Source organism: Canis lupus, chromosome 2, assembly GCF_003254725.2.
Source record: "Canis lupus dingo isolate Sandy chromosome 2, ASM325472v2, whole genome shotgun sequence".
NCBI classification, from domain to species: Eukaryota; Metazoa; Chordata; class Mammalia; order Carnivora; family Canidae; genus Canis; species Canis lupus.
The window spans coordinates 73737288-73762539 of NC_064244.1; the positions used below are offsets into that span (position 1 = coordinate 73737288).

A 25252-nucleotide genomic window follows, 5' to 3' on the forward strand; every position below is an offset into this window, starting at 1 on the left:
TTTAAAGTGAAGAAACACCCCAAATAGCAGGTCACCTCACTTATTGTTATTTAAAAAAATAACATTTAATATTAAAAAATTTTAGTGAGATGTGGCATGTATACTAAAAAGTGCTCAATGAATTCTCACAAAGTGAACATATCCATGTAACCAGCACCCAGATCAAGAAAGGGAACGTTAGCAGGATCCCAACATCCTCACTTGTGCCCCCTTCCAGTCACTAGGCCGCAGCACCGGGGTATGACCCTGACTTCTACCAGCCCTGACAGTTTGCCTGGTTTTGTACTTTCTCTAAGTGGACTCGTACTGTATGGTTTCTTGCGTCTGTGTTCACCTATGTTTGTGAGTTTGTGAGATTCATCTGAATCCTGGCGTGGAGGGTAGGTGTCTCATGCCTGTATGGTGTGTGACACAATTTATCCATTCTGATGCTGATGGGTGTTTAAATACTCCCGGGATTATATCAAGTAACGTTGCTATGAGCATCCTTGTGCATGTCATTTGGAAAACATACTGTTTGAATTTCTGTTGGGTATAAAACTTGGAGCAGGAATTCCTGGGTCAGGGGATACATGGACGTTCAGCTTAGTAGTTACTATCAAATGGTTTTACAAGCTGGTTGCACCAATTTCCACTCCCACTGGGAGCGTATCAGAGTTAAGACTGCCTTTTTCTTCTCCTTCATGGTAGCCATTCTGCTACTGCACTGTGGTTTGAGTACATTTTATGGGGAAGGTTTGAAAGTCAGAATCACTTTATGGGCGGGGCACCTGGGTGGCTCAGTCAGTTAAGTATCTGCCTTAGGCTCAGGTTATGATCTCAGGGTCCTGGGATCAAGCCCTGCAACGGGCTCCCTGCTCAGTGGGGAGCCTGCTTCTCCCTTTCCTGTCCACTTGTGCTCTCTCTTGCTATCTCTTTCTGTCTTTCAAATAAATAAACAAAATCATAAAAAAAAAAAAAGAGTTACTGTCTGGGCAATATAAAAAAAACAAATATAATGAAACCTCACAAGTAAACCTTCAGAGCCTACCATGTACCTTATAAAAATGACCTTATCATTTCCCATCTGCTAGTTAACCTAGCCCCAAGGGACCAGTCTAAATACTATTAATATTGTATTCCATAGACCTGTCAGAGACTATTTGTGGGGCCGAAGCCCCAAGCCTAGCTACCCCTGTACTCCACCCTCTGCCATCAGGACTACTGCAAATCACTCTGAGTCTTTTGGTCTTGGCATCATATATTTGCTGAGCAGTAGGTCTGCTTTTTTCAGTGTAAGATTCTTTTCTCTTTTAGCCTCCTGGCCCCGTCTTGCTCTTATCCTATACCAATGATCAGAACAGTGGTTCCCAAACCTGACTGTGTGAGCCAGTTCATCTGGCTGCATGCCTAAGTTGCATGTTCTAATCTAGGTTGTATAAGTAATAATGATAACTTCTGACCTCCATGTTTTTGTTTCCCATTTGCTTTAGAACTCATTTTAGGTAAAGAAAGTGCCTTTTATCAGGTCTCGTAAAATCCCAACAATAGATGCGTAATAAATATTGATGGAATGGAATGAAATAAATTCCCTTTTTCAGAAGTCTCACAGATGATTCTATTGTGTAACCAGGTTTGGGAAATACTGATTTAAAAACCCAGCTCTCAGAAGCCTGATGAGGGTGGAATATAGAACACAGAGGGGAGCAGGAGACAGAGGATCTCTATATCGGGGTGAGCTGGGTTTTTTTTTAAGATTTTATTTATTTATTCTTGAGAGACATACAGAGAGAAGCAGAGACATAGGCAGAGGGAGAAGTAGGCTCCCTGTGGGGAGCCCAATGTGGGACTCGATCCCAGGACCCTGGGAACACAACCTGAGCTGAAGGCAGACACTCAAGCACTGAGCCACCCAGGCACCCCTAAATTGGGGTAAGCTCGTTTTGTAATGAACGAACAGCACAAGCACAGAATTAAGAACAGGGGCTAAAATTGGTGAACTTACTCAGAAAGTCTTTAGGTTTCCATTTTTCTTTGATGAATATGATTCCTATGATGGCGCTAGCTATAAAAAGAAAAAAAAAAAAGAAAAGAAAAAGCACAAGGAAAAGAAAAGTGAGGCTGTTACCAGTTCAATGGAGTCCCTTTACTCAGGCCCGAGGGCTAACTCATTTGCTTTATACCTAAGTACTTCCTAACCTCTCCCTCCTACTCCCCAAAACTCAGTTCTAGGCTCCTCTCTGAGCCTTCCCGAGGATTTCTGACAAGTCCAGGAGCACTGGTGTCAAGTGCTTGCAGTGTGACAGCTATTTCTGGCACATCTACCCATTTAGGTGGATGCCGTTATTATTCCCATTTGAGAAACGGGACATTGGGGCTAGGAGAGGTGAAGGATCTGCTTGGGACCATGCAGCTGGTAAGGACTGCCAGAGGCCAGGGCTCTAGCTTCTTCCACTGCCATGACTATCTGACACTTTGCCCTGGCTCTTCTGTCTCCCTCTCAAACTTCCTGGTCACTGCCCTGGATGGGGCTGGCAGTCACTGTGGACCAACCTGGAGACCTATTTCAGCTCTGCGTCTTCCGGCTGTTTGTCCTCGGGTGTCACTACATGTGAGTCTCAGTCTGGATCCAGCTCAGGCCTGCTTGCTGCTAGTTAAATAGTCAGGAAACCGCTGTGGCATGAGTGGCCACGGTGGCAGTCTTTATGGTCTTTACGCCATATAAATCAGAAACACTACAAATGAGGTCTTCCTTTTATCCTTTCCTACTTTTCTGCCCCTTTCTTCTTTTCCCGCTCCCTCCCTTCTCCCGCCACCTCATCCTCTTCTTTTTCTTCTCCCATTTTTCTCCTGCTCTCTGAATGTTGATTCATCAGCACACCACTGAAAACACCTCCTTCTCTGGGTTATAAGGGCAATTAAATGAGATAATGCACGTCAATCATGTGTCACACAGTAACTGCTCCATAACTGAGCCATTATTATCATGAAAGTACCTGGAATAGTGACTGATAAGTAATAGGTACCTAACAAATGGTGGTTATTACTTGAATAATTATTTATTTTTAATATTCTTTTTTTCCTGGGTGACTGAAAAAGCTCTGAGGGCCCCTTAATTTCTAGTGGCTGATACCTGAGAACCCATCATTCAACTCCAGTCTCTTATTTTTAAGAATTTGATTATTTGAATTACTAAATTATTACAATTCAGAGGCAAATATTTAAAGCACTTAGTCCCTCGGTCACCTATTTATCATTGTAAGGGGAGATTCTGGTGACTTTTCCAAGGTCAGTGAACCTTGATCCTTTCTCACTAATACACTAATACAACAATAAAGCAGGCCAGAGAGGACAGCAAGTCAGCAAGTGAAGGCCGGGACTGGGGATGGCTACCTGCCTCAACTAAAGGCATTCAGATTATGTTGTATTTCTTCTTTCTTTCTTTCTATCTATCTATCTATCTATCTATCTATCTATCTATCTATCTATTTTTTAAAGATTTTATTTATTTATTCATGAGACACACACACACACACACACACAGAGAGAGAGAGAGAGAGAGAGAGAGAGGCAGAGACACAGGCAGAGGGAGAAGCAGGCTCCATGCAGGGAGCCTGATGAGGGACTCGATCCTGGGTCTCCAGGATCACACCCTGGGCTGAAGGCAGTGCTAAACACTGAGCCACCCGGGCTGCCCTTTTTTTAATTTTTAAAAAAATTCTTCATTTAAATTCATTTAGCTAATACATACTGTGTTGTTAGTTTCAGAGGCAGAATTTAGTGACTCATCAGTTGCATATAACACCCAGTGTTCATCCCGTCACGTGCCCTCCTTCATGCCTGTCACCCAGTTACCTCTTTCCCCTGGACCCTCATCTCTCTGATCAGATCAGCTTTTAAAACAACACCATGTGGAAAACAACACGGTGTGTCTGAGGACCTCACTCATCTTTGTGGGCTGCCAGGGTACAAACCCTGGTCAAGAAAAAGACGGACTCTTTATGGGATTGGAAAAAGCAAATAGGTTTCCGGTTCTTTGCCAAGTCCTAGTAAGTGGTGAGACTGCTTGAATCTCTGAGAATTCTCACTCAGGGACACTCTGTTTGATGATGTCTTCCATGGGCCCGGAAGGGGCGTGTGGTTGCTGTACACATCCGTGCCATAGAAGAGGTTCTCTGAACTCCAAGAGAAAAAAAAACTACTCAAAATACCACTTTCCCCTTTAAAAGCAGGGAAGAGTTCAAGAGAGTGTGGGGCCTGCCAGCAAATGGAAGGAAACATTTCAACTCAAGTTCACTGTCCCCGCTCCTATGTTCACTAATCTACTAACATTTTTTATTTAAGAATAGAAGAATTTTTTTTCCCCTAATTCTACTTGATATGTGGAACACGGACATCAAAGCTCCTTTGACTTTTCATTGGTTCAAAAGTTCTAAGACTCTGGTTCTGGGATTGCAGAAATCACTGAGAAATGGCAGGTGAGAATGTGAACAATGCTTTGGAGATGGAATCAGGTGATGTAAAAAGATCAGAGAATTAGCTGAATGGGTATCTGTTAGAGCTATGAGATGTCTGAACCCTGTGAAACTTGGGTTATCTTGACATTGTTCAGATGAAAGGTGCAAGTTTATTATCTTCCTTCCTCAGGAGAAATAGAAAGCAATTCTGATAGACTCTCTGAATCTTAAACAGATTAGGGAGCCAGACCATCCTGTGCCTCAGCCCTGCCCCGCTGTGCCCCTGTTTCCTCATCTGTAAAATGGGGATAATGATAGTATCACCCTCAAAAATGAGGATGAGAAGAATTAATATCTGCAAAGTGTTGAGCAGAGGGACCGGGTATATGGACCCTTTGGAGGTATTAATGACATTACTAAGCAAAAGCTGCTTTGTCGAACTAGTATGGGGCTGGCAAGGCAGGAGGGTCCCAAGGAGTGATGGCAGGGCGCCCGGTCTTACCTATCACGGAGACGGCGCTGAGGGGCACAATCAGCGACAGCGGGGCGAAGGCATAGGAGGCAAACACACCCAGCTCCCCCAGCAGCATCAGGAACAGGCCCAGCCACCATGTTTTGGTCTTGAAATAGGCCCGGGGATCCTTGGAGCCTGCCAGGCGAATGTGGCAGTACTTCTAGAAATCCGAGAAAGAAAGCAATTTGACCAGATATTTGGGTAAAAGATGCTATGACGTATGCATCCTAAATCTACGCCCTCCCCCTCCCCCCAAATACACTTCTATTTGGGAAGACTTGTCAGGTTTTCTTCTGGGGTCCTGGTTCAGAGGAGAGGCAAGCAGTTGCCATCTCAATACTGGGTTGTCACTCTAAGGACAGCAGTTCTCAAACTGGTGCTGGAAAGCCTCAGAAACTCCCCAGGAAGCTGTGAAAAAAATACACATCTCCACTTCAGGGGAGGTGTGGGAGAGGCCTGGAGATATGCATTTCTAGTGCAAAGCACAGCAGCGTGCAGTCTGGAGTGGGAGCCAGGGTCTAGGATGCCCATGTTCACCAGCTTCAGGTTAAATGTCTCTCTCTAACTGCAATGCCCCCGAGACCCCATGTTGGGGGAGATGGGAGCTCTGCTGGGCTGCCCAGGGTATTAGTGGACCCTGTCCTCCCTCAGGTGGATACTCGGCCCAAGTATGGCCAATAGATTTTGTTCTGGAAATGTGCCCTTGGGACACAAAAAATGGGGTGGTGACCAAGGAGAGCAAGGCGGTCACGTTGGCTTAGAGAACCATAGCTGCCATTTGGGAGGGAACATGATGAAGGATGCAGGGAAGCAGAAACAGAAGCAGAGACACCAGTCGTAGAAAGAAGAGCATGAACCAGACAAGTGGCCAAGAGACCACGTGGCCTCAGAAACACACAGGACCACTCTGGCACATGTGCGTGCGAGGGAGCCGAGATGTACCAGGTACCCATGTATGTTCACGTCCTGATCCAGGGAGGGAGAGCACTTCACCACAACTAGAAACGGAATAGTGCCAGTAGAGAGGAGGTGGCCAGGGTGCTGGAGGACTTATCCTGTCTGCAGGTGTCAAGTCTCTGTTTGGGTGTCCCAGAGTGGTCCCTGAGACAGGACTTGGGAGGAGGCAGTTGATTTGGGAGGTGATTCCAGGAGGCACAGTAAGGGGGTGGGAAAGTGAGCCAGAAAAGGGAGGGTGCACTAGTCAGGGAGTCAGTGCCCTGGGCAATGGGGCTCATCCCACTGGGGACCCTCTGGGAAACCCCTGAACTCATCTCAGAACCAAGTTACCAGAGGCTGGAAGCCTAGGGAATTTATCCATTGGCTCCCCTCCCCCTCTGACTGAAAGCTGCCCCAGGGGCTTTAATCACGAGGGCTGCCACCCAATTCACACCCAGAGCTTTCCAGTTACACCTGTATACCAGGTGAGGCAGTTCCCGGGGTGCCCCGAGGAGCTCCTCAGTCTATCAGCTTGCTCCAAACCACAGCTGCTTGCCAGCTCAGACAAGCCAGTGGGCTCAGCTGCTCCAGGGCACCCCAGGGACTTCTAAGAGACGGAGAGTGCTGTCATCGGACTTGACAGGTGATGGGGGGATGACGTGGGGGTAAAGAATCAAGAAAGATTCTCGAACATCTCACAAGGTACTGTCCTAGGGCGCAGCCCAGGAGTGGAGGAAGCAACATCCCACAGAAAGGGACAGCTGGGGCCTGCACCAGACTCCCGGCCGATTGGCTGCGTCTCTGCTCCCAGACGGACAGCACTGGCCACCGTGCCCGCAGGTGGACGGCGCTGGCCACCAAGCCCCCAGATGGACAGTGCTAGCAACTAAGACTTACCTGCAGGTTAAGTGCAATGCTGACCACAAGGTGCCCAAAAATTGCCAAAAGGGCGCCGATCAAGTTTTCCTGTAAAGAAAGTTCAGAGGAGCAGATGTGAGCTGAGTCTAAGCTAAAGGGCCCTGGAGGCACAGATGAAGCCCCACAGTTCATTGTCCCAAAACAAAACTAGAGAAACATCCACCACAAAGCACACCCCAGACCTCCTCTTGGAGTTTTACTACCCAAGGTCAATGCTAGTTTACAAAACACTGCCCTGAGCTGGACACTTCCAGAAGGCACTGTCCTTTGTCCACTAGTCACATGATGAGGCCCAAACCTGCCCTGCTCTACCTTACTGCACAGACTCACTGCAGCCCTGTACAGTCAAGCAACATGCAGAAATCAGAATTTACAAAAGAAAACGCAGGTGGGGATACTATTGGCTATTTTAATCAATGGAGTCTTCATGTTCCTATGAAGGGAAGGGGTCAATGAGACTCTTTAAACTGGCTAATTTGCTTAGGCTATTTTTAATTATTTCACTTAATAAACATTTAATTTCCATCACCTTAAAGATAAGATTCAGATTCTTTAGCATGGCATCTTCTTTTTTTTTTTAATTTTTATTTATTTATGATAGTCACACACAGAGAGAGAGAGAGAAAGAGAAAGAGGCAGAGACACAGGCAGAGGGAGAAGCAGGCTCCATGCACTGGGAGCCCGACGTGGGATTCGATCCCGGGTCTCCAGGATCGCGCCCTGGGCCAAAGGCAGGCGCCAAACCGCTGCGCCACCCAGGGATCCCATTCTTTTAACTTTAAAAGACAATTCTCAAACATATATTCATTGTACAATAATTAGGAAATATAAAGAAATGACAGAAAGGATAACAGGCACCACAAGATAGAAAAGCCACCTGTAATTCTAAAACTCAGAGCTAGCTACTACAAACATTTTGGTCCTATAAATTTTTCTCTTGTTCTTGCAAAACAAATTTCTGTCCATAAATTCAGATATGAATGACAATGTGTTTATTTTATAAAAGAGAGATTATAATCTGTTTTATAATCTGTTCTTTTACTTAAGAAACTATAAACACATTCCCCCATCAGGCATATTTAATTCATTTTTTAAAAAGATTTTATTTGAGAGAGAGCGAGAGCAAGAAAGCATGAGTTGCAGGGGATGGGAGCAGGGAGCTTAACTGGAGACTTGATCCCAGGACCCTGAGATCAGGACCTGAGTTGAAGTCAGACCCTTAACTGGCTGAGCCACCCAGCGCCCCAATCCATCATTTTTAATAAATACCAAATAACTCCTCATTTGGATGTGCCATGTTTTATATCATTGCTTCTCCATTATTGGATAATCAGGCTGTTTCTTTTTTATTAAACACCGTTGTGATCGAATATTCAAGTACATGCATTTTTGTGCATTTATGAGGATTATTCCCTTGGGATAAATTCTTAGAAGGAGGACTTCTGGGTCAAAGAGCACTTGCCTCAGCATTTAAACCACATTATACTATGTCCCCCCCCCCCAACACACACACACCCTCCAGCGTTACTTCACCGTGAAACACCAAAGAATGTTCTATCTTAGCCAAATATGAATCTTCCCTGCCCAGGATGGGCCTTTTACAACTCCTGCTTTATTCAATGGGCAGCCCCGGTGGCTTAGCGGTTTAGCCGCCTTCAGCCCAGGGCATGATCCTAGAGACCCGGGATCGAGTCCTGTATGGGGCTCCCCAAGTGGAGCCTGCTTCTCCCTCTGCCTGTGTCTCTGCCTCTCTCTCTGTGTCACTCATGAATAAATAAAATCTTAAAAAAAAAAAAAAGGGATCTCTGGGTGGCGCAGCGGTTTAGCGCCTGCCTTTGGCCCAGGGCGCGATCCTAGAGACCCGGGATCGAATCCCACATCAGGCTCTGGGTGCATGGAGCCTGCTTCTCCCTCTGCCTGTGTCTCTGCCTCTCTCTCTCTCTCTCTGTGACTATCATAAAAAAAAAAAAAAAAAAAAAAAAAAAAGAGCTTCCTCCCACCCAGCCACCCTCTCTGTGAAAGCTGTCAGTTCTTCAAGGCCTGGGCTGGGTGCTAGATCAAGAGTGAACAAGACAAACATGGTCTTGCAGTCCACCCAGAAGACAGGTCATTAGCACACAGTAAGGCAGGAAGCCAACCCTCTGTCCCCTCTTCCCTCTCCCCTGGAATGTTGAGGGCCTAGACAGCTAAGAAGGTAGTGGGCTGTGTGGGTGAGGGTAGGAGGAGGGAGGGGGTGGGTGTCTGCTGATGGAAACCACCATGGCTGTCCTTGACTTTGCCCCAGCAAGGTGCAGTGTTGCAGAATAAAGGAAGGACGTTGAGCCGGGTTCTAATTCCAGCTCTGCTGCTTCGTCACTGCATGACCCCAAGGTCATGAGTTTCTTCCCCTCATCAGGCGTGTGTGTCCTTGTCTGGAAAATGTAAATGCTGGCCCACGTTACCTCCAAGGGACCCGCCAGCCCCCACTGAAGCCCCTGGTTAGAGCCAGACTGCCAATAGAAGCCAACTAAAGGACCAGGCCAGACAGGAAACTGACTTTTGTTCATTTCACTATATAAAAACAATTCAACACTGGGGGCATCCGAGGGACCCAAGGAAACTGGCTTCTACTTCTTCCCAAGATGGCTCTCATAGCCTGAGCTGCACTTCCTTGGTCCTTCTCCATCTCTTTATGTGTTTTTGTTGTGTCTCTTCTCAGACTGAATTAAGCAGAAACCATGTCCTTCCCGTAGGCTCACAGGATCTCAGAGCTGAAAGGGTAGTTAAATAAGTTTGGGAAACACTGGATCCTCAGTCCACTGCTTGGAGGCCCATAATGCACTGACAAGTTAGGGGCTTTCACAGGCTGGTCCCTCTTGGCCACCCCAGGTGTCCCAAACCTACGTGGCTCTAGAACTCTTAGTCTGCAGGCATCTGTGATGCTCACCCCATCATGTTCCTTTTCTTCTGGTAAAAGCATCCTGATTTTGCTGTGGAGCACGCCTCCTTGCCCCTAATTCCCCCTTGTACAGTCTTGTTGGGACTGTTTTTCTGAGTGTTCCATCCTCTCCTGGACCATGATGGGCCTATGACCCAAACTTGACCCAAGCCAAGCAGGTCAGAAACTCTCTCTCAAATCTTTTTTTTTTTTTATTTTTTTATTTTTTAAAGAGAGAGAGTGTGTGAATTGAGGCAGGCAGGAGCAGAAGGACAGGGAGACAGAGAGAATCTTAAGGAGGCTCCACACTCAGTGCTCAGCATGGAGCCAAATATGAGGCTTGAGCTCACTATCCTGAGATTATGACCTGAGCTGAAATTAAGAGTCCGATGCTTCACCAACTGAGCCACCCAGGTGCCCCTCTGAGGTCTCAATCTTGAATAGAGAACTATGAAGGCTGAAAGAAGTCTGGGGTCATTGCTGTCCAAGGCCAGGCCTAGGCAAGTCAGGCCTTTGGAACCATCCTGGTGCCTGTGACTTCCAGAAGCTCACAGAAGTGGAATCATGCAATGTTTGTCTGTCTGTGACTGGCTTACTGTCTTAGTCAGTTTGGGCTGATCTAACAAATACCACAGACTGGGTGGCTTAAACAGTAAACATTTATTTCTCACAGTTCTAGAGGGTGGGAAGTCCAAGATCAAGGTTTTGCCTGATTCTGTTCCTGCTTAGAGTTTTTTCCTGGTTTACAGATGGACACTTTTCAGTGTATCCTCACATGTCAGACAGAGATTATCCCCGTCTTGTATCCCTTCTTACAAGGGCACTGATCTCAGTCAGGAGGGCTAGTGTGACCCCTTCATGACCTAATGATCTCCCAAAGGCCCTACTTCCAAAACGTCATGTTGGGGATTAGGGCTTTAACATATAAATGGGGGGTGATGCTGACAAACATTTAGCTCATAGCACTTACTTTACTTAGCATTATGTCTTCAAGGTTCATCCATGTTGTCACATATTGCCAGATGTCTTTCTTTTACAAGGATTCATAATATTCCACTGTATGTATATGTCAACCTATCCTTTTATCATTCATCTATCAATGGACATTTAGGTTATTTCTATCTCTTGACTATTGTGAATAGTACTGCAATCAATAGTGAAGTGCTGTTATCTTTTTTAGATCCTGATTTCAATTCTTTTGGATCCTGTCCAGAGTCTTGACCTGTCAAATTATGAGCAGTAATATGGTTTCTGTTTTTAAATTTAGGTCTTCAGGTGGTTTGTTACACAGCAATTGTTACACAGCAATAGCAAACTGATATATTTCCTTAATAAACCAGGGTTGCTTAATGATCCAGCAAATTTTGACTGGGACTCAAGACCTGATTCTATCCCAGATATTCACTAATAGGTGACCTTCATCTTCCATCTGATTCAAGTATGTATGATTCTACTACTTGATTCCGCCAACCCCTTTCTTTGCCCAGCTAAGGTATTTTAATGTCTTCCCATTTTAATGCCTGCCTCTCTAAATGTACTTTAATGCCATTCTATAAACCTAACATACCTTTATTTAATCCATCATTACACTTTTTTTATTGAGGTAAAAATTCACAAATCATAAAATTTACCATTTTGACCTCCTTAAAGTATTCCATTCAGTGTTTTTTGGTATATTCACAATGTTATGAGGGATGTCATTGAAAAAGTGGTGGAATAGAGAATTTTAGGAACCCATCCCTTCAGAAAAACAACTAATAAACTGGCAAAACCCATCAGAATCACATTTTTATATAACTCTGGAATCTAGCCAAAAATGTATAACAATCAGAGGAAGGCAAGGTGAAGAAAGAAGCTGTTGCTTTATGGTATGAAAGCACTGCGGCATTTTAAATTGCCTGTCTCCCATCCCTTACACCCCAGAATTCTGGCAGCCGCAAGGACACAGAGAGAGCAATACATGAAACGTATTTTTTAAAATCTGTGTTTACAGTTCTGACCTGTCTGGTGACCCCTGATGGATTGGCACAGGGCTCGTCTTTGTTTTGTTTGACGTGGAGGGATACCAGGGCTGGGGTCAGCTTCCCAAGCTGTTTATGGTCAACACCTTTAAAGGTACAAGTATTGGCTGTGTAATAGTTTGGGGCAAGGGACAGTACTCAGAATGAGCAATAGACAGAAGGAAAAGCTGGGTCAGGAAGAGTCTGGGAAAGGAGATACATAGAGGATAAGAGCTTTCTTAAGTCTCCACACATACTGAGGAATTGAAAAGGCCAGGCATATAGCAGGGTCAGATGCGTGCCTCAAAAACACTAGGCTTCATCTGTGGCTGGCCTTCAGGCTGGGTGCAAGCAGGGAGCAAAGGCTAAGGCAGAGTGAGTGGTAAATGGCTTGGCTAAGCATTGGAAGGCCCCAACACACAGCCAATCTGCAAAGACTTGGAGAATCTGGGGAGGATTTTTTTCTTTTTTTGGCCCTAGGTAGTTAAGGAAACTGTCAAAACACAAGCTGATCACCTAACAGGAACAGATTTCATCAGTCTGCATACAACAGAGGACACAGACTTTACAAAAAGAGTTTAGAAAAATCACAAAACAAGAAACACTAACAAACCACAACAAGCAACAACAACAAATGGGGTGCAGATCTGTTTTCTACAGTTGCAACATATTTAAAATGACCAGTTTTCATCAGTGTTGTACACACCATTCTCCAAATCCGGAGCATTTCCTCTATCCCAAAAAAGAAACTCCAAACCCATTAGCAGTCCCTCTCCACTCCCCATCACCCTGGCCCATGACAAACACTAATCTGCTTCCTGTCTCTTTGGATTTGCTTGTTCTGGACAGTTCATATAAATGGAATCCTACAATATGTGGTCTTTGTGTCTGTTTTTTTTTTTTTTATTACCAAGCATAACATTTTTAAGGTTCATACGTTATAATATGTACTTCATTCCTTTTTATGGCCAAATAATACTCCAGTAAATAGATATAACACATTTCATTTATCCATTCACCAGGTACATTTGAGTGATCTCCACTTTCTATCATAAATAATGTTAACATGCTTACACAAGTTTTCATACAAATATATTATTTTTGATTCTCTTGGGTATCTTTAGTGTCTAACTTTTTGGGTGGAATTGTCAAACTGTTTTCCATAGTGGCTGTACCTGTTTACTGTCCCACCTATGGAGGATTCCAATTTCTTCACATCTTTGCCAACACTTGTTATTTTCCTTTTCATTTATTTTTTACGTTTTAAAGATGTGTTTATTTTAGAGAGAGATAGAGGGTGCACATGAGGGGAAGAGGGACAGAGGGAGAGAGAGAATCTCAAGCAGACTCCTTGCTGAATGCAGAGCTTGACACGGGGCTCCATCTCACAACCCTGAGATCACGACCTGAGCAGAAACCAAGAGTCAGATGCTCAACTGACTGTGGCACCCAGGTGCCCCATTATTTTCCTTTTTAAAAAATTAATGATAGGGTGGCTCAGCAGTTTAGCACTGCCTTCAGCTCAGGGCATGATCCTGGAGCCCTGGGATCGAGTCCCACGTTGGGCTCCCTGCATGGAGCCTGCTTCTCCTTCTGCCTGTGTCTCTATGTCTCTCTGTGTGTGTGTGTGTGTGTGTCTCTATCATAAATAAATATAAAATCTTAAAAAAAAAGATTTAAAAAATTAATGACAGCTACTCTAGTGGGTATGAAGAAATATCTAATTATGGCTTTGATAATGCAGTTCCCTAATGTCCAATGATGCTGAGCATCTTTCCATGGGCTTACTACCCATTTTTCTTCTTTGGAGAAATATTTATTCAAAATTTTTGTCTATTTTTAAAAATTAAGGGAAGATTCACATGTAATAAAAACTGACCATTAGCCATCTTAAAGAGTACAAATCAGGGGCATTTAGTACACTCACAATGTTGTACAATCTTCTGCACATTCAAAAAATTTTGAGTTGTAAGAGTTCTTTACATATTTGGATACCAAACTTTTGCCAGATATGATTGGCAAGTATTTTCTTTTATTCTGTGGGTCATATTTTTATTCCAGATAAAGTGCTTTGACGTACATAAATTTTAATATTGATAAAGTTTATCTATTTTTTCTTTTGTTGCTATGCTTTTGGTGTCACAAGCCAGTTTTTTCTAAATAAAAAAAAAGGAAAAGAAAACTGTTGCCTAATCTAAGTTCTCAAACGTTTATACAGGCATACCTTGTTTCATTGTGCTTTTCTTTACTGCACTTTGCAGATATTGTGTGTTTTATAAATTGAAGGTTTGTGTTAATTTTGCTTCAAAGTCCATCAGCGTTATTTTTCCAACAGCATTTGCTTACTTTGTGTCTGTGACATATTTTGTTGTTGTTTTTAAAGATTTTATTAATTTGAGAGAGAGGGACACCTGGGTGGTTCAGTGGTTGAGTGTCTGCCTTCGGCTCAGAGCGTGATCCTGGGATCCAGAATGGAGTCCTGCATCGGGCTCCCTGCGGGGAGCCTGCTTCTCCTCTCTGCCTGTGTCTCCACCTCTCTCTTTGTGTCTCTCATGAATAAATACTTAAAAAATTTGAGAGGAAAAAAATTTGAGAGAGAGAGAGGGGGAGAGAGAAAGAAAGCACAAGCAGGGGGAGTGGCAGAAGGAGAAGGCGAAGCAGCCCCCCTCCCCCCCACTGAACAAGGAGCTAGACATGGGGCTCTATTCCAGGATCACGACCTGAGCCAAATGCAGATGCTTCACTGACTGAGCCACCCAGGTACCCCTCTGTGTCATATTTTGTAATTCTTCCAATACTTCAAGTATTTTCACTATTATTATATTTGGTATGGTAATCTGTAAACAGTGATCTTTGATGTTACGACTGTAATTGTTCTGGAGTGCCATAAATCATGCCCATATAAGACAGTGGCTTTAATCAATAAGTGCTTTGTGTGTTCTGGTCGCTTTGCCAATAGGCTATTGCCTGTCTCCCTTCCTGTTCTGGGGCCTCCCTATGTCCTGAGACACAATAGTGAAATTAGGCCAATAAAGGCCTCTAAGTGTTCAAGCAAAAGGAAGAGCCAAATGTCTCTCACTTTAAGTCAAAAGTTAGAAATGATTAAAGCACCTGGCTGGTTCAGCTGGCAAATCATGCAACTCATGATCTCAGGGCTGTAGGTTCAAGCCCCACATTGCAGGGTGTAAGAGATTACTTAAATTTTTTTTAATATTAAAAAACAAAAACTAGAAATGATTAAGCTCAGTGAGGAAGGCATATTCAAAAGCTAGATGGGCTGAAAGTTAGACTCCCTGTGCCAAACAGTTAGCCAAGTTGTAAATGGAAAATAAAAGTTCTTGAAGGAAATTAAAAGTGTGTATTCAGGGACGCCTGGGTGGCTCAGCAGTTGAGCGCCTGCCTTTGGCCCAGGGCAGGATTCTGGAGTCCCAGGATCAAGTCCCACATCGGCCTCCTTGCATGGAGCTTGCTTCTCCCTCTGCCTATGCCTCTGCCCCCCTTTCTCTGTGTCTCTCATGAATAAATAAAAAAAAAATTTTTTTAAGTGTGTGTTCAGTGAATGCACAAATGATAATAAAGCAAAACGGCCTCATTGCTGATACAGAGAAAGTTTGAGTGGTCTGGATAGGAGATCAAACCAGCCACAGCATTCCTTAAGCCAGAGCCTAATTCACAGCAAGGCCCTCATTCTCTTCAATTCTATGGAGTCTGAGTGAGGGGAAGATGCTGCAGAAGAAGTCTAAAGCTAGCAGAGGATGGCTCATGAGGTTTAAGGAAAGAAGCCATCTCCATAAAATAAAAGGGTGAGGTAAAGAAGTGCTAATGTAGAAGCTGTAGCAAGTTATCCAGAAAATCTAGCTAAGATAATTGACAAAGGTGGCTAATTAAACAACAGATTTTCAATGTAGACCAAACTGCCTTCTATTGGAAGATGCCATCGAGAAGTTTTATAGCTGGAGAGGAGAAGTCCATGCCAAATGACAGGGGCACCTGGGTGGCTCAGTATCTGACTCTTAATCTTGGGTCAGGTCTCCATCTCAGGGTTGTGGGTTTAGGCCCCACATTGTGCTCCACACTGGGCATAGAGCCTACTTAAAAAAAAAAAAAAAAAGCACAGGTTGACTGTCTTATTAGGGGTCAATGCAGCTGGTGACTTTAAGCTGATGCCAATGTTCATTTGCCATTCCAAATATCCTAGGGCCCTTAAGAACTATGCTAAATCTATTCTGCCTATGTTATATAAATATAGCAACAGAGCCTGGATGAGAGCACATCTGTTGACAACATGGTTTACAAAATATTTTAAGCCCACTGTTGAAACTTACTGCCCAGAAAAAAAGGTTTCTTTTGAAACATTACTGCTCATTGACAATGCGCCTTGTCACCCAAGAGCTCCGATGGAGATGTACATCAAGATTAATGTTGTCTTCCTGCCTGCTAACACATCATCCATTCTACATCCCATGGATCAAGAAGTGATTTCAACTTTCAAATCTCATTATTTAAGAAATACATTTCTTGGGGTGCCTGGGTGGCTCAGTAGGTTGGGCATCCAACTCTTGATTTCAGCTCAGGTCATGATCTCAAGGTTGTGAGATGGAGCCCCACATGGGGCTCTGCACTTAGCATGGAGTCTGCTTGTCCATCTTCTGCTCTGCTCCCTGCTCTCTAAAATAAATAAAATCTTAAAAAAAGAAATCCGTATCTTAAGGCTATAGCTATCATAGAGGGTGATTTCTCTATGGATATGAGCAAAGTAAATTGAAAACCTTCAGGATTGGATTCACCATTCTAGACACCAGGAAGAACATTTGTGATTCATGGGAAGTGGTCAAAATATTAACATTCACAGGAGTTTAGAAAAAGTTGATTCCAACCCTCATGGATGACTGTGAGCGGTTCAAGACTTCAATGGGGGAAGTAGCTGCAGATTTGTTAACAGCAAGGGAACTAGAGTGAGAAGTGCAGCCTGAAGATGGTACTGCATTTGCTGCAATCTCAGGATGAAACTTGAACAGATAAAAGGTGCTTCTTAGTATTTTTTAAAAGATTTTGTTTATTTATTTCAGAAAGAGAGTAAGAGACCATGAATGTGAGCAGGGGCCAGGGTGGGGTGTGGTTTGCAGAAGGAGAATCTGAAACAGATCTCACGCTGAGTACAGAGCCTAATGCATGGCTCAATCCTATGACCCTGAGATCATGACCCAAGCTGAAATCAAGAGTTGGCTGCTCAACCAACTGAACACCCAGACGCCCTGAGAGGTGCTTCTTATAGACAAGCAAAGAAAGTGATGGATGTAATCTACTCCTGGAGAAGATGCTGTGAAGATTGTTGAAATGAAGCAAATGACTTGGATTATTACATAAACTTGGTTGCTAAAGCAGTAGCAGGGTTTGAGAGGATTGACTCCAATTTTGAAAGAAGTTCTGTGGGTAAAATGCTTTCAAACAGCATCACACACTACAGAGAAATTGTTTGTGAAAGGAAGAGTCAGTGTAGCAAACTTCATTATTGTCCTATTTTAAGAAATTGCCACAGCCATTTCAATCTTTGGCATTCATCATCCTGATCAGTCAGCAGCTATCAACATGGAGACAAGACACTTCACCAGCAAAAAGACCGTGAAGCTGGTGCTGAAGCTCAGATAATGATGAGCATTTAAAGTATTTGTATTTTTATTTATTTTCTGTAAAGATTTATTTATTTAACTTAAGAGAGAGAAAGAGTATGCACGAGTAGGGGAAGGATCAGAGGGAGGGGGCAAGAATCTCAAGCAGATTCCTTGCTGGGCATGGAGCCCAATGTGGGGCTTGATCCCAGGACCCCAAGACCATGACCTGAGCTGAAGCCAAGAGTCAGCTGCTTAACTGACTGAGCCACTCAGGTTTTATTCCTATACATTGTTTTATTCCTTTGCCAATCTTCTGCTAGTATGGTACTGAAGTCTCCAATGAGAACTGCTGAACTGCCTATTTCTTCTTTCCATTCTGTCAATTTTTGCTTCATGTATTTTGGTGCATATATATTTTATTATTGTTATATCTTCTTGATACAATTGACTCCTTTACCATTACATAATGTCCTTCTTTGTCACTCAGAACAATTTTCATCTTAAATTCTATTTTGTCTAATGTTAGTATAGCCAGTCCAACTCTTTTGGTTACTGCTTGCATAGGATATCTTTTCCCATCCTTTTACTTTCAACTTCATTTTTGTCTTTTTTTTTTTTTTTTTTTAAGTAGTCTCCAATTGGGGCTTGAACCCACGACCCTGAAATCAAGACATGAGCTGCGATCAAGAATTGGATGCTTACCCAACTGAGCTGTTCAGGCATCTCCCTCATTTTTATCTTTTTCTTTTTTTTCATTTTTATCTTTGAATCTAAAGTGAATGTCTTATAAATAGCATATACTTGTATTATGTTTCTTTTTTTTTTGTATTATGTTTCTTTAAAAAAATCTATTCTGTCAATCTCTTCCCTTTAATTAGAGAGTTTAAGTCATTTACATTTAATGTAATTACTGATAAGGAAGGATTTCTGCTATTTTGTTTTCTACATGTCATGTCTTTTTTTTGTTCCTCAGTTTCTCCATTACTGCTTAATTTTGTGTTAAATAGATATATTTTCTAGTATACCATAAAAAAAAGGTTCTACTTATTTATTTGAAAGAGAGCATACACATGAGCCAGGAGAGAGGCAAAGGGAGAGAATCTTCAAGCAGACTCCCTGCTGAGCACAGAGCCCAGTGCTGGACTCAATCTCTTGACTCATGAGATCATGACCTGAGCTGAAACCAAGAGTCAGACACTCAACCAAGTCACTCAGGTGCCCCTCTAGTGTACCATTTTAATTCCCTTATCATTTCCTTCACTATTTATTTTCTTAGTGATTGTGTTGGGGATTATAATGACTATATTCAAGCATGTAATAAAGAATTTATAATTAAATTTATATGTACAAATACTATACTGAAAAAATATTATAGTACAGGGATGCCTGGGTGACTCAGTGGTTGTGTCTGCCTTCAGCTCAGGGCGTGATCCCTGAGCCAGGGATGGAGTCCCACATCGGGCTCCCTATGAGGAGTCTGCTTCTCCCTCTGTCTGTGTCTGTCTCTCTGTGTCTCTTATGAATAAATAAAATCTTAAAAATATTACAGTATAAAAAATATTATAGTATATAATTAAAATACATGTATTGAGATGTCTGTCTGGCTCAGTCAGATGTGACTCTTGATCTCAGGGTTGTGAGTTCAAACCCCACATTGTGTGTGGAGCTTACTTAAACATTTTTTTAAATAAAATATATGTATTGAAATATAGTATAGACAGCGGTGTAGTAAAATTAATAAGATGTTAATTTCCCCAACCCTTTCTAGGTAGGTTAATCCAATGTGCCTCTAAGTGAAAAATTATAATTGACAATGCCTTTTTGGTAAACCTAACAGAAATTGTTGAGGAGTACATATCACCCCAAAATATGTCTTTTTGGCAAACTGATTATTTTGAATTAAAGTTACTTAAGAAATAGCCAGTAAAGGAAGGGTACTCTGAATCTCCTTTTGTCCCCTTGACAGCAGGAAATAAAATCTCCCATGTGAAAGTACCCTCCCGATATAAACCAGGAGGAAGAGAGACATCCTTACCACCAGAGATAGGAAATTTAGGGCCATGAAGGCTGTATAAGCAAACCTTGGCACTACCTCATTAATTTACTACCTCAAGCGCAAATTTACTGTTTCGTTGTCTAAAAGGTATAAAAGCTGCCTGCTTTGATTACTCCTTTCAGCATATTTGGGGCTCCCATATGTATGAAGCTAAATTTTTCTCCTATGAATCTGTCTTATGCTGATTTAATTATTAGACCAGCCAAAAAAAACCTAGAAGGGAAGGGAACCTACATTGTGAAAACAAAACAAATCCTACTGTAAATTAACTGTATATAGTACTTTATTTTGAAGAAAAATAAAGGAAGCTCTCTTCATACTGTTAACTAATAAGTCAATAAAAATAGTTTATCATACGTGGATTTTTTTTAAGTAGGTTCCACACCCAGTATGATGCCCAATGTGGGGCTTGAACTCATGACCCTGAGATCAAGACCTGAGCTGAGATCAGGAGTTGGAAACTTTTTTTGTTTTTAAAAGATTTTACTTATTTATTCATGAGAGACAGAGAGAGAGAGAGCCAGAGACATAGACAGAGGTAGAAGCAGGATTCCCAGGAGTCTGATGTGGGATTTGATCCCGGATCCAAGGATCATGCCTTGAGCCAAAGACAGATGCTCAACCACTGAGCCACCCAGGCATCCCAAGGGATGGAACCTTAATGGACTAAGCGACCCAGGTACCCCTATCACTATGTGATCTTTATAACATGAAAGGAGTTGAAAGAATTTAGGGATGCTGCTATAGTAACATTCTTTCCATTCCAGGTACTTATGTACTTATGAATGAGTTCTCAGCACTTCTACCTTTAAAACCCAAAACCTGCAACAGAACTGATGCTAAAAAATGTCTCATTCTAGCAATCAGTAATATTTTTCTTGAATATTAGGGGGAAAAGTCCCATTCTTCTCACTGAGATATTCATTCCTAATACAATGTTACTTTATGCTTAATAATTATAAAACTTTATATTACATTCATCAATTGCTTTTATTCAATTATATCAATAAAGAACTTCTGAACTGAGTCAGAACCTGTTAAAAAGAAAACCAGAGTCCCAAAATGGCATCACTTACACCAAGTCACCAAACTGGGGCTTCACACCTAACCCAGATGAAGTCCTAGCCTCCTCCAGAAATGTAATCTTAAACTGGTCAGGAAGACCAGGAATCTTCTGATTGGCATCAATTAGGTAATCTGTCACATGGGCCCTCTCTGTACCCCAAAGGAAGATGAGGTAATCCAGCTAATAAGACCCTTCTGTCCCCAGATGTAGGTCAACTCACCTGAAATAATTCTTTTTTTTTTCTGTTTATAACTTTGTCTTGCATTTAAAAACTCTTCCCTTTCATGGTACCTGGGTGGCTCAGTCAGTTAAGTGCCAACTCTTGATGGTGGGTTGAGGTCACATTCTCAGGGTCATGAGACTGAGCCCCAAGTCTGGCTCTGTACTCAGCAGGGAGTCAGCTTGAATGTTTCTCCCTCTGCTTACTCCCCTCCTCTCATACACATGCATTCTCTCTCTCTCTTTCTCTCTCTCTCTCTCAAATAAATCTTAAAAAAAAAAAAAAAAAAAACCCACAACAACCCTCTTCCCTTTCTAGAGGCCTTTGGAGCTCCCCTCCACTTGCTAGGTGTGATGCTGCCTGATTCAGGAATCAATTAATAAAGCCAATCAGATCTTCAAAATTCATTTGGTTGAATTTTTGTTGTTTCACACCTTCTATCAAAGAAAATATTAAAAAGTGAAATTTGCATATTTTACATTTTTTCTTGTAGAGAAGTATTATAAGTATTCATACCATTTTTTTAAATTTTTTATTTATTTATGATAGTCACACAGAGAGAGAGAGAGAGAGAGAGGCAGAGACATAGGCAGAGGGAGAAGCAGAGACATAGGCAGAGGGAGAAGCAGGCTCCATGCACCGGGAACCCGACGTGGGATTCGATCCCGACTCTCCAGGATCGCGCCCTGGGCCAAAGGCAGGCGCTAAACTGCTGCACCACCCAGGATCCCTATTCATACCATTTTTAAATGTTAAAAGATAGACCCTGTTTGTGGACAAAATTCTGTTGGGGAAACGTAAGGGAAATACAAAATTAAGGAGAAAAAGGAATGATGTAAAATTTCCAACTGCTAAATAAGAGCTTTTTCACAAAGCTGATGGCGGGGGTGGGGGAGCTTTATATTCTAGGGGCTATAAAAAAAAATACTAGTATTAAAATGTGCCAGAAATGACATACTTTACAACATAACTTGTAACACAAGTTTTAAGTTTTAGATGTCAACCAAAGATATGAATGAGGAAATACACGGTGTTTCTTTAGAGGGTCAAGTCTGAACACCCCAAAGGAAGCCCTTTCCTAAGTGTGGTACAGAGGATACAGAGCAAGGACCTTAGCCTCATGGAGGTAGAGATTGGGGCCGATTGCCTGTCTGGCAATCAGCCCAGAAACTCAGTTTACCTACACTAATGATTAATGGCTGAAGGTATTAACTGGCAGTCATTCTACAGCAATTGCCTCGGGCAGGTAGGAGACAAAAGGACTGATTCTGGCTCCAACAACACCTCACAGCTGCCTTATTTCCTTTATGGGGACAAAGGCGAACTGGAAATAGGCTCCAGGGGTTGTACAGAAAGCTAAGACCAGAGTGAGTGCTGTTCAGAGGACAAGCAGGGGTCACAGGGCTACAGACAGGTTCAAAGGCAGGTGGGCTGGGAAATTTGTTTCACCTCCTTGGCTAGCTGGGATGACAGTGCTGCTTTCTCAGAGCTGGTGTGTGGCCTTCCTGAGATCATGGGAAGAAAGCACTTACCTTGGGAACTTAGAATTAGGGTGAATTTTATGAAATTGCCACTGTTCAGGCCATTCTGATCTACACAAAATGGCAGTTTCATATAGTTCAACCTATAACTGCTAGCCGCTAGCTTATTTTTACCCCAAGAGACCAAGCTGTCCTCTGACGAGATGAGGACAAAATCCACAAGGCTGCCTGAGACTGTGTTGTTAACAACCCTCCATGGGAAAGTAAAGAGATCAAGAAGGAAACCTGGGGGGCACCTGGGTGGTTCTTCAGCTCAGGTCAGGATCCCAGGGTCCTCAGATGGAGCCCTGTGCCCATTCCCTGCTCAGCGAGGAGTCTGCTTCTCCCTCTCCCTTTGCCTGCCACTGCCCCTGCTTCTGTTCTCTTTCTCTGTGTCACATAAATAAATAAATAAAATCTTCAAAAAAAAAAAAAAAAAAAAAAGAAGGAAAACCAGCTGCTGCCACTGCACAACAAGTCAACACTATTTTGGGGAGGAGAATGGTGAGGGCCGAAATCTAAAAAATAAAAATTATAAAACTCACAAGGATAACCAGTCTGAGCAGCAGAAAAAACAAGGTTAAAAACAAGGTTAAAACAAGGTTAAAAGGTTAATAAAGGCCGGTCTTCCTGGAGTATTTTCATACATGCAGATTAGGTGTGGTGCGAGGCCCTCTCCATGCATTGTCTTTGGGCCACAACCACAACCACAACCAACAAAGTGGGGACTATTAGGAGTCCTCATCCCTGCATACAAGCTCAAAGGACTTTACTCTGAACAAAGGGTGGCCCAGAGAAGTACAAGAACATGCCCAAGGTGGGGACAAAAGGGTTTGTGTGGCTCGAGGCATGATTTCCAGTCTCCTGGTGGTAACTACTCCCCTGGACCGTCTCCCACTGCGTGCTCTGGGGTGTCCTTCATAAGTGATAAAAGAAATTAGGAAAAAAAAAAAACTCCGCCTCATAAGTGCTACATTCCCACTCGTGATGTGGGCAGCTGAGGTTTCTTTTATAGGCCATTTCCACAAACATATTAATCTCCATGCATAATAACTGGCTATGGACAGATGTGCTTAGTAACAGCGCAATATAATTAAATATCCTTTCATCCAGGCATTTCAAAGGGCTTCACCGATGTTAATTATGCCCCCAGCCCTTGGGAAGTGGTGTTTAGTTCAACTTTATGAGCATTTAAAGTCAAGCAAAGGCAATGCCACTGGCCCAGGGGTTACACAGTTTGAACATACACCTAATAGCAGCCCTCAGGTGTCTGGCCTAAGAGTTGAGGTGAGCAGAACTCCTGAGAGTAAGCTCCTCTTCCAGACCTCAGAGCTTGAAAACTGTCAATGGGTGTGCCTGGGGATGCCGGCAGGGAGGGAGGTGAGGGGTGATGCCTGGGTGGGTTCTGCCTCTGGACAAGCCCCTGTGCTCCCCTTCTGCAGAGGAACTATTCCAGGTGTGTTCACAGAAGTTACCTAAAGTGTAAGTGTTCAACAAATAAACGTGGACAGCTAATCCAGAACAGGGACTCGGCCCTGGACTGCAAGAGTCTGTCCTAGACTGAAACAACAGTTTCCCACAGAGGGGCAGGCTGTGAGAAACGCCTGGTGCTGGCCTCAGGCCAGCGTCTTCACCTGCAAAGTCTCTGGTTCTTGACTTCCTTCACCTGCAATGTCAGATACGGAGGATGTTTCTGAGGCAACAGTTAATCCTAGCTCCCAACTGGCTCTTGACTTCACTGGGCACAGTCCACTGAGGTGGGAAAGAGGGAGGAAGGGGGCAGGGGCCATCCTCATCTTGAAGGTAAGTACAAGGATCTCAGCTACCTGAGAATGACCAAGACTTGGCCAGAGTCACAGAGCGACCAAGTGGCAGGGCCAGGCCTGAAGAGGTCCCCCCAACACTGTGCTCTCCAACATATTACAGATGAGGAAGTAGTGAGGCCTCCCAACTATCAGGAAGCTTATAATTAGGACACAGGTAGACCCAACTGGGACATCAGGAGAATAGAGGGGGCTCTATTAATATACACAGACATGAGGCACAAGCCAGGACTTCTGGTCACTATACTCATAGCACAGTCTCTGGATGGGAGACTTGCCACCGGCGAGGGGAGTAGGATGAGGGCAACACACGACGAGCAGACAGCAAGGTGTCAGACTCAGTGGCTTTCTCAGTGTGGCCTCAAGAGACCTCAGTATCAAGGGCAGGGCAGCAAGACCAAAGTCACTTCTCTCTCTGTTTCAGGTTCCCTGTGTGGACGACAAAGACCAACAGTCCTAGGCTGGGGTCCTGTGTGACTTTGGGGGGATCAGCTTAACTCTCTGAGCCTCAGCCTCCCCTCTGAAAAATGGAGTGACTGTAAACTCTCACAGGATTGCCACGTCACATGAAATAAGGCACGAGTGGAAAGATCACCTGGCACATGAAAAATACTAACACAGACCTGGCTTGTTACTATTATCTTTACCATTTTCATTTTTACTATCACTATTATTAGCAACAGCTCTAAGGGTGGGCCCTTCTGGTTCCAAGAACTGATCTTCTCCCAGCTACAACTCTGGGAAAAAAAAACTGTTTCCAGAAAAGCAGCCAAAGGTCACAGACGCAGAAAACCTTCCTTGGGTAGTGGTGTCCGAGTGAAATCTCAGCTCCGATCACCTGTTCCAACACCTGCTTTTCATCTGCCAACAAGAGCCTCTATTTAAACACCGCGGTGATAAGACCAGTCATCACCTGCTATTTAAACTGACCTCCCACAATCCCTTAGGCTTAAAAATGCCCATAGTTAAGTATAGACCGTATTTGGGCTTGCTCTGAGGGTCACTCAGATTCAAATACAAAAGATGCATCTGTCTGGCTAAGCAGGTTCTGCTAACCTGTAACCTCGCTTCAGGCCACCTCCCTGACGCTTACCTTCTCTAGCAGGGGAGGCATTATCTTCCCCAGGATTGCCATTTCAAAACTTAATAATCAATGTCAGGGAGAGAAGGGGCCTCGCAGAGTGTCTGGCACAATGCAGGCAGCAGGGAGTGGTGGATAAAAGCAAGGGCCTTG

At 43.4% G+C, this 25252-nt stretch overlaps 1 protein-coding gene across 3 annotated transcripts in view; it reads right to left on the bottom strand.

Moving 5' to 3' along the window:
• Positions 1–25252, bottom strand: part of NIPAL3 (NIPA like domain containing 3) — a 53880-nt gene that overhangs the window by 21583 nt on the left and 7045 nt on the right. For all 3 annotated transcript variants that reach the window (XM_025447146.3, XM_025447148.3, XM_025447149.3), the window contains exons 3-5: positions 6784–6852; positions 4939–5110; positions 1985–2044 (exon numbers count right to left, since the gene is read on the bottom strand). In XM_025447146.3, coding sequence (XP_025302931.1) covers positions 1985–2044; positions 4939–5110; positions 6784–6852 — 301 coding nt within the window. The remainder of the gene's footprint in view (positions 1–1984; positions 2045–4938; positions 5111–6783; positions 6853–25252) is intronic.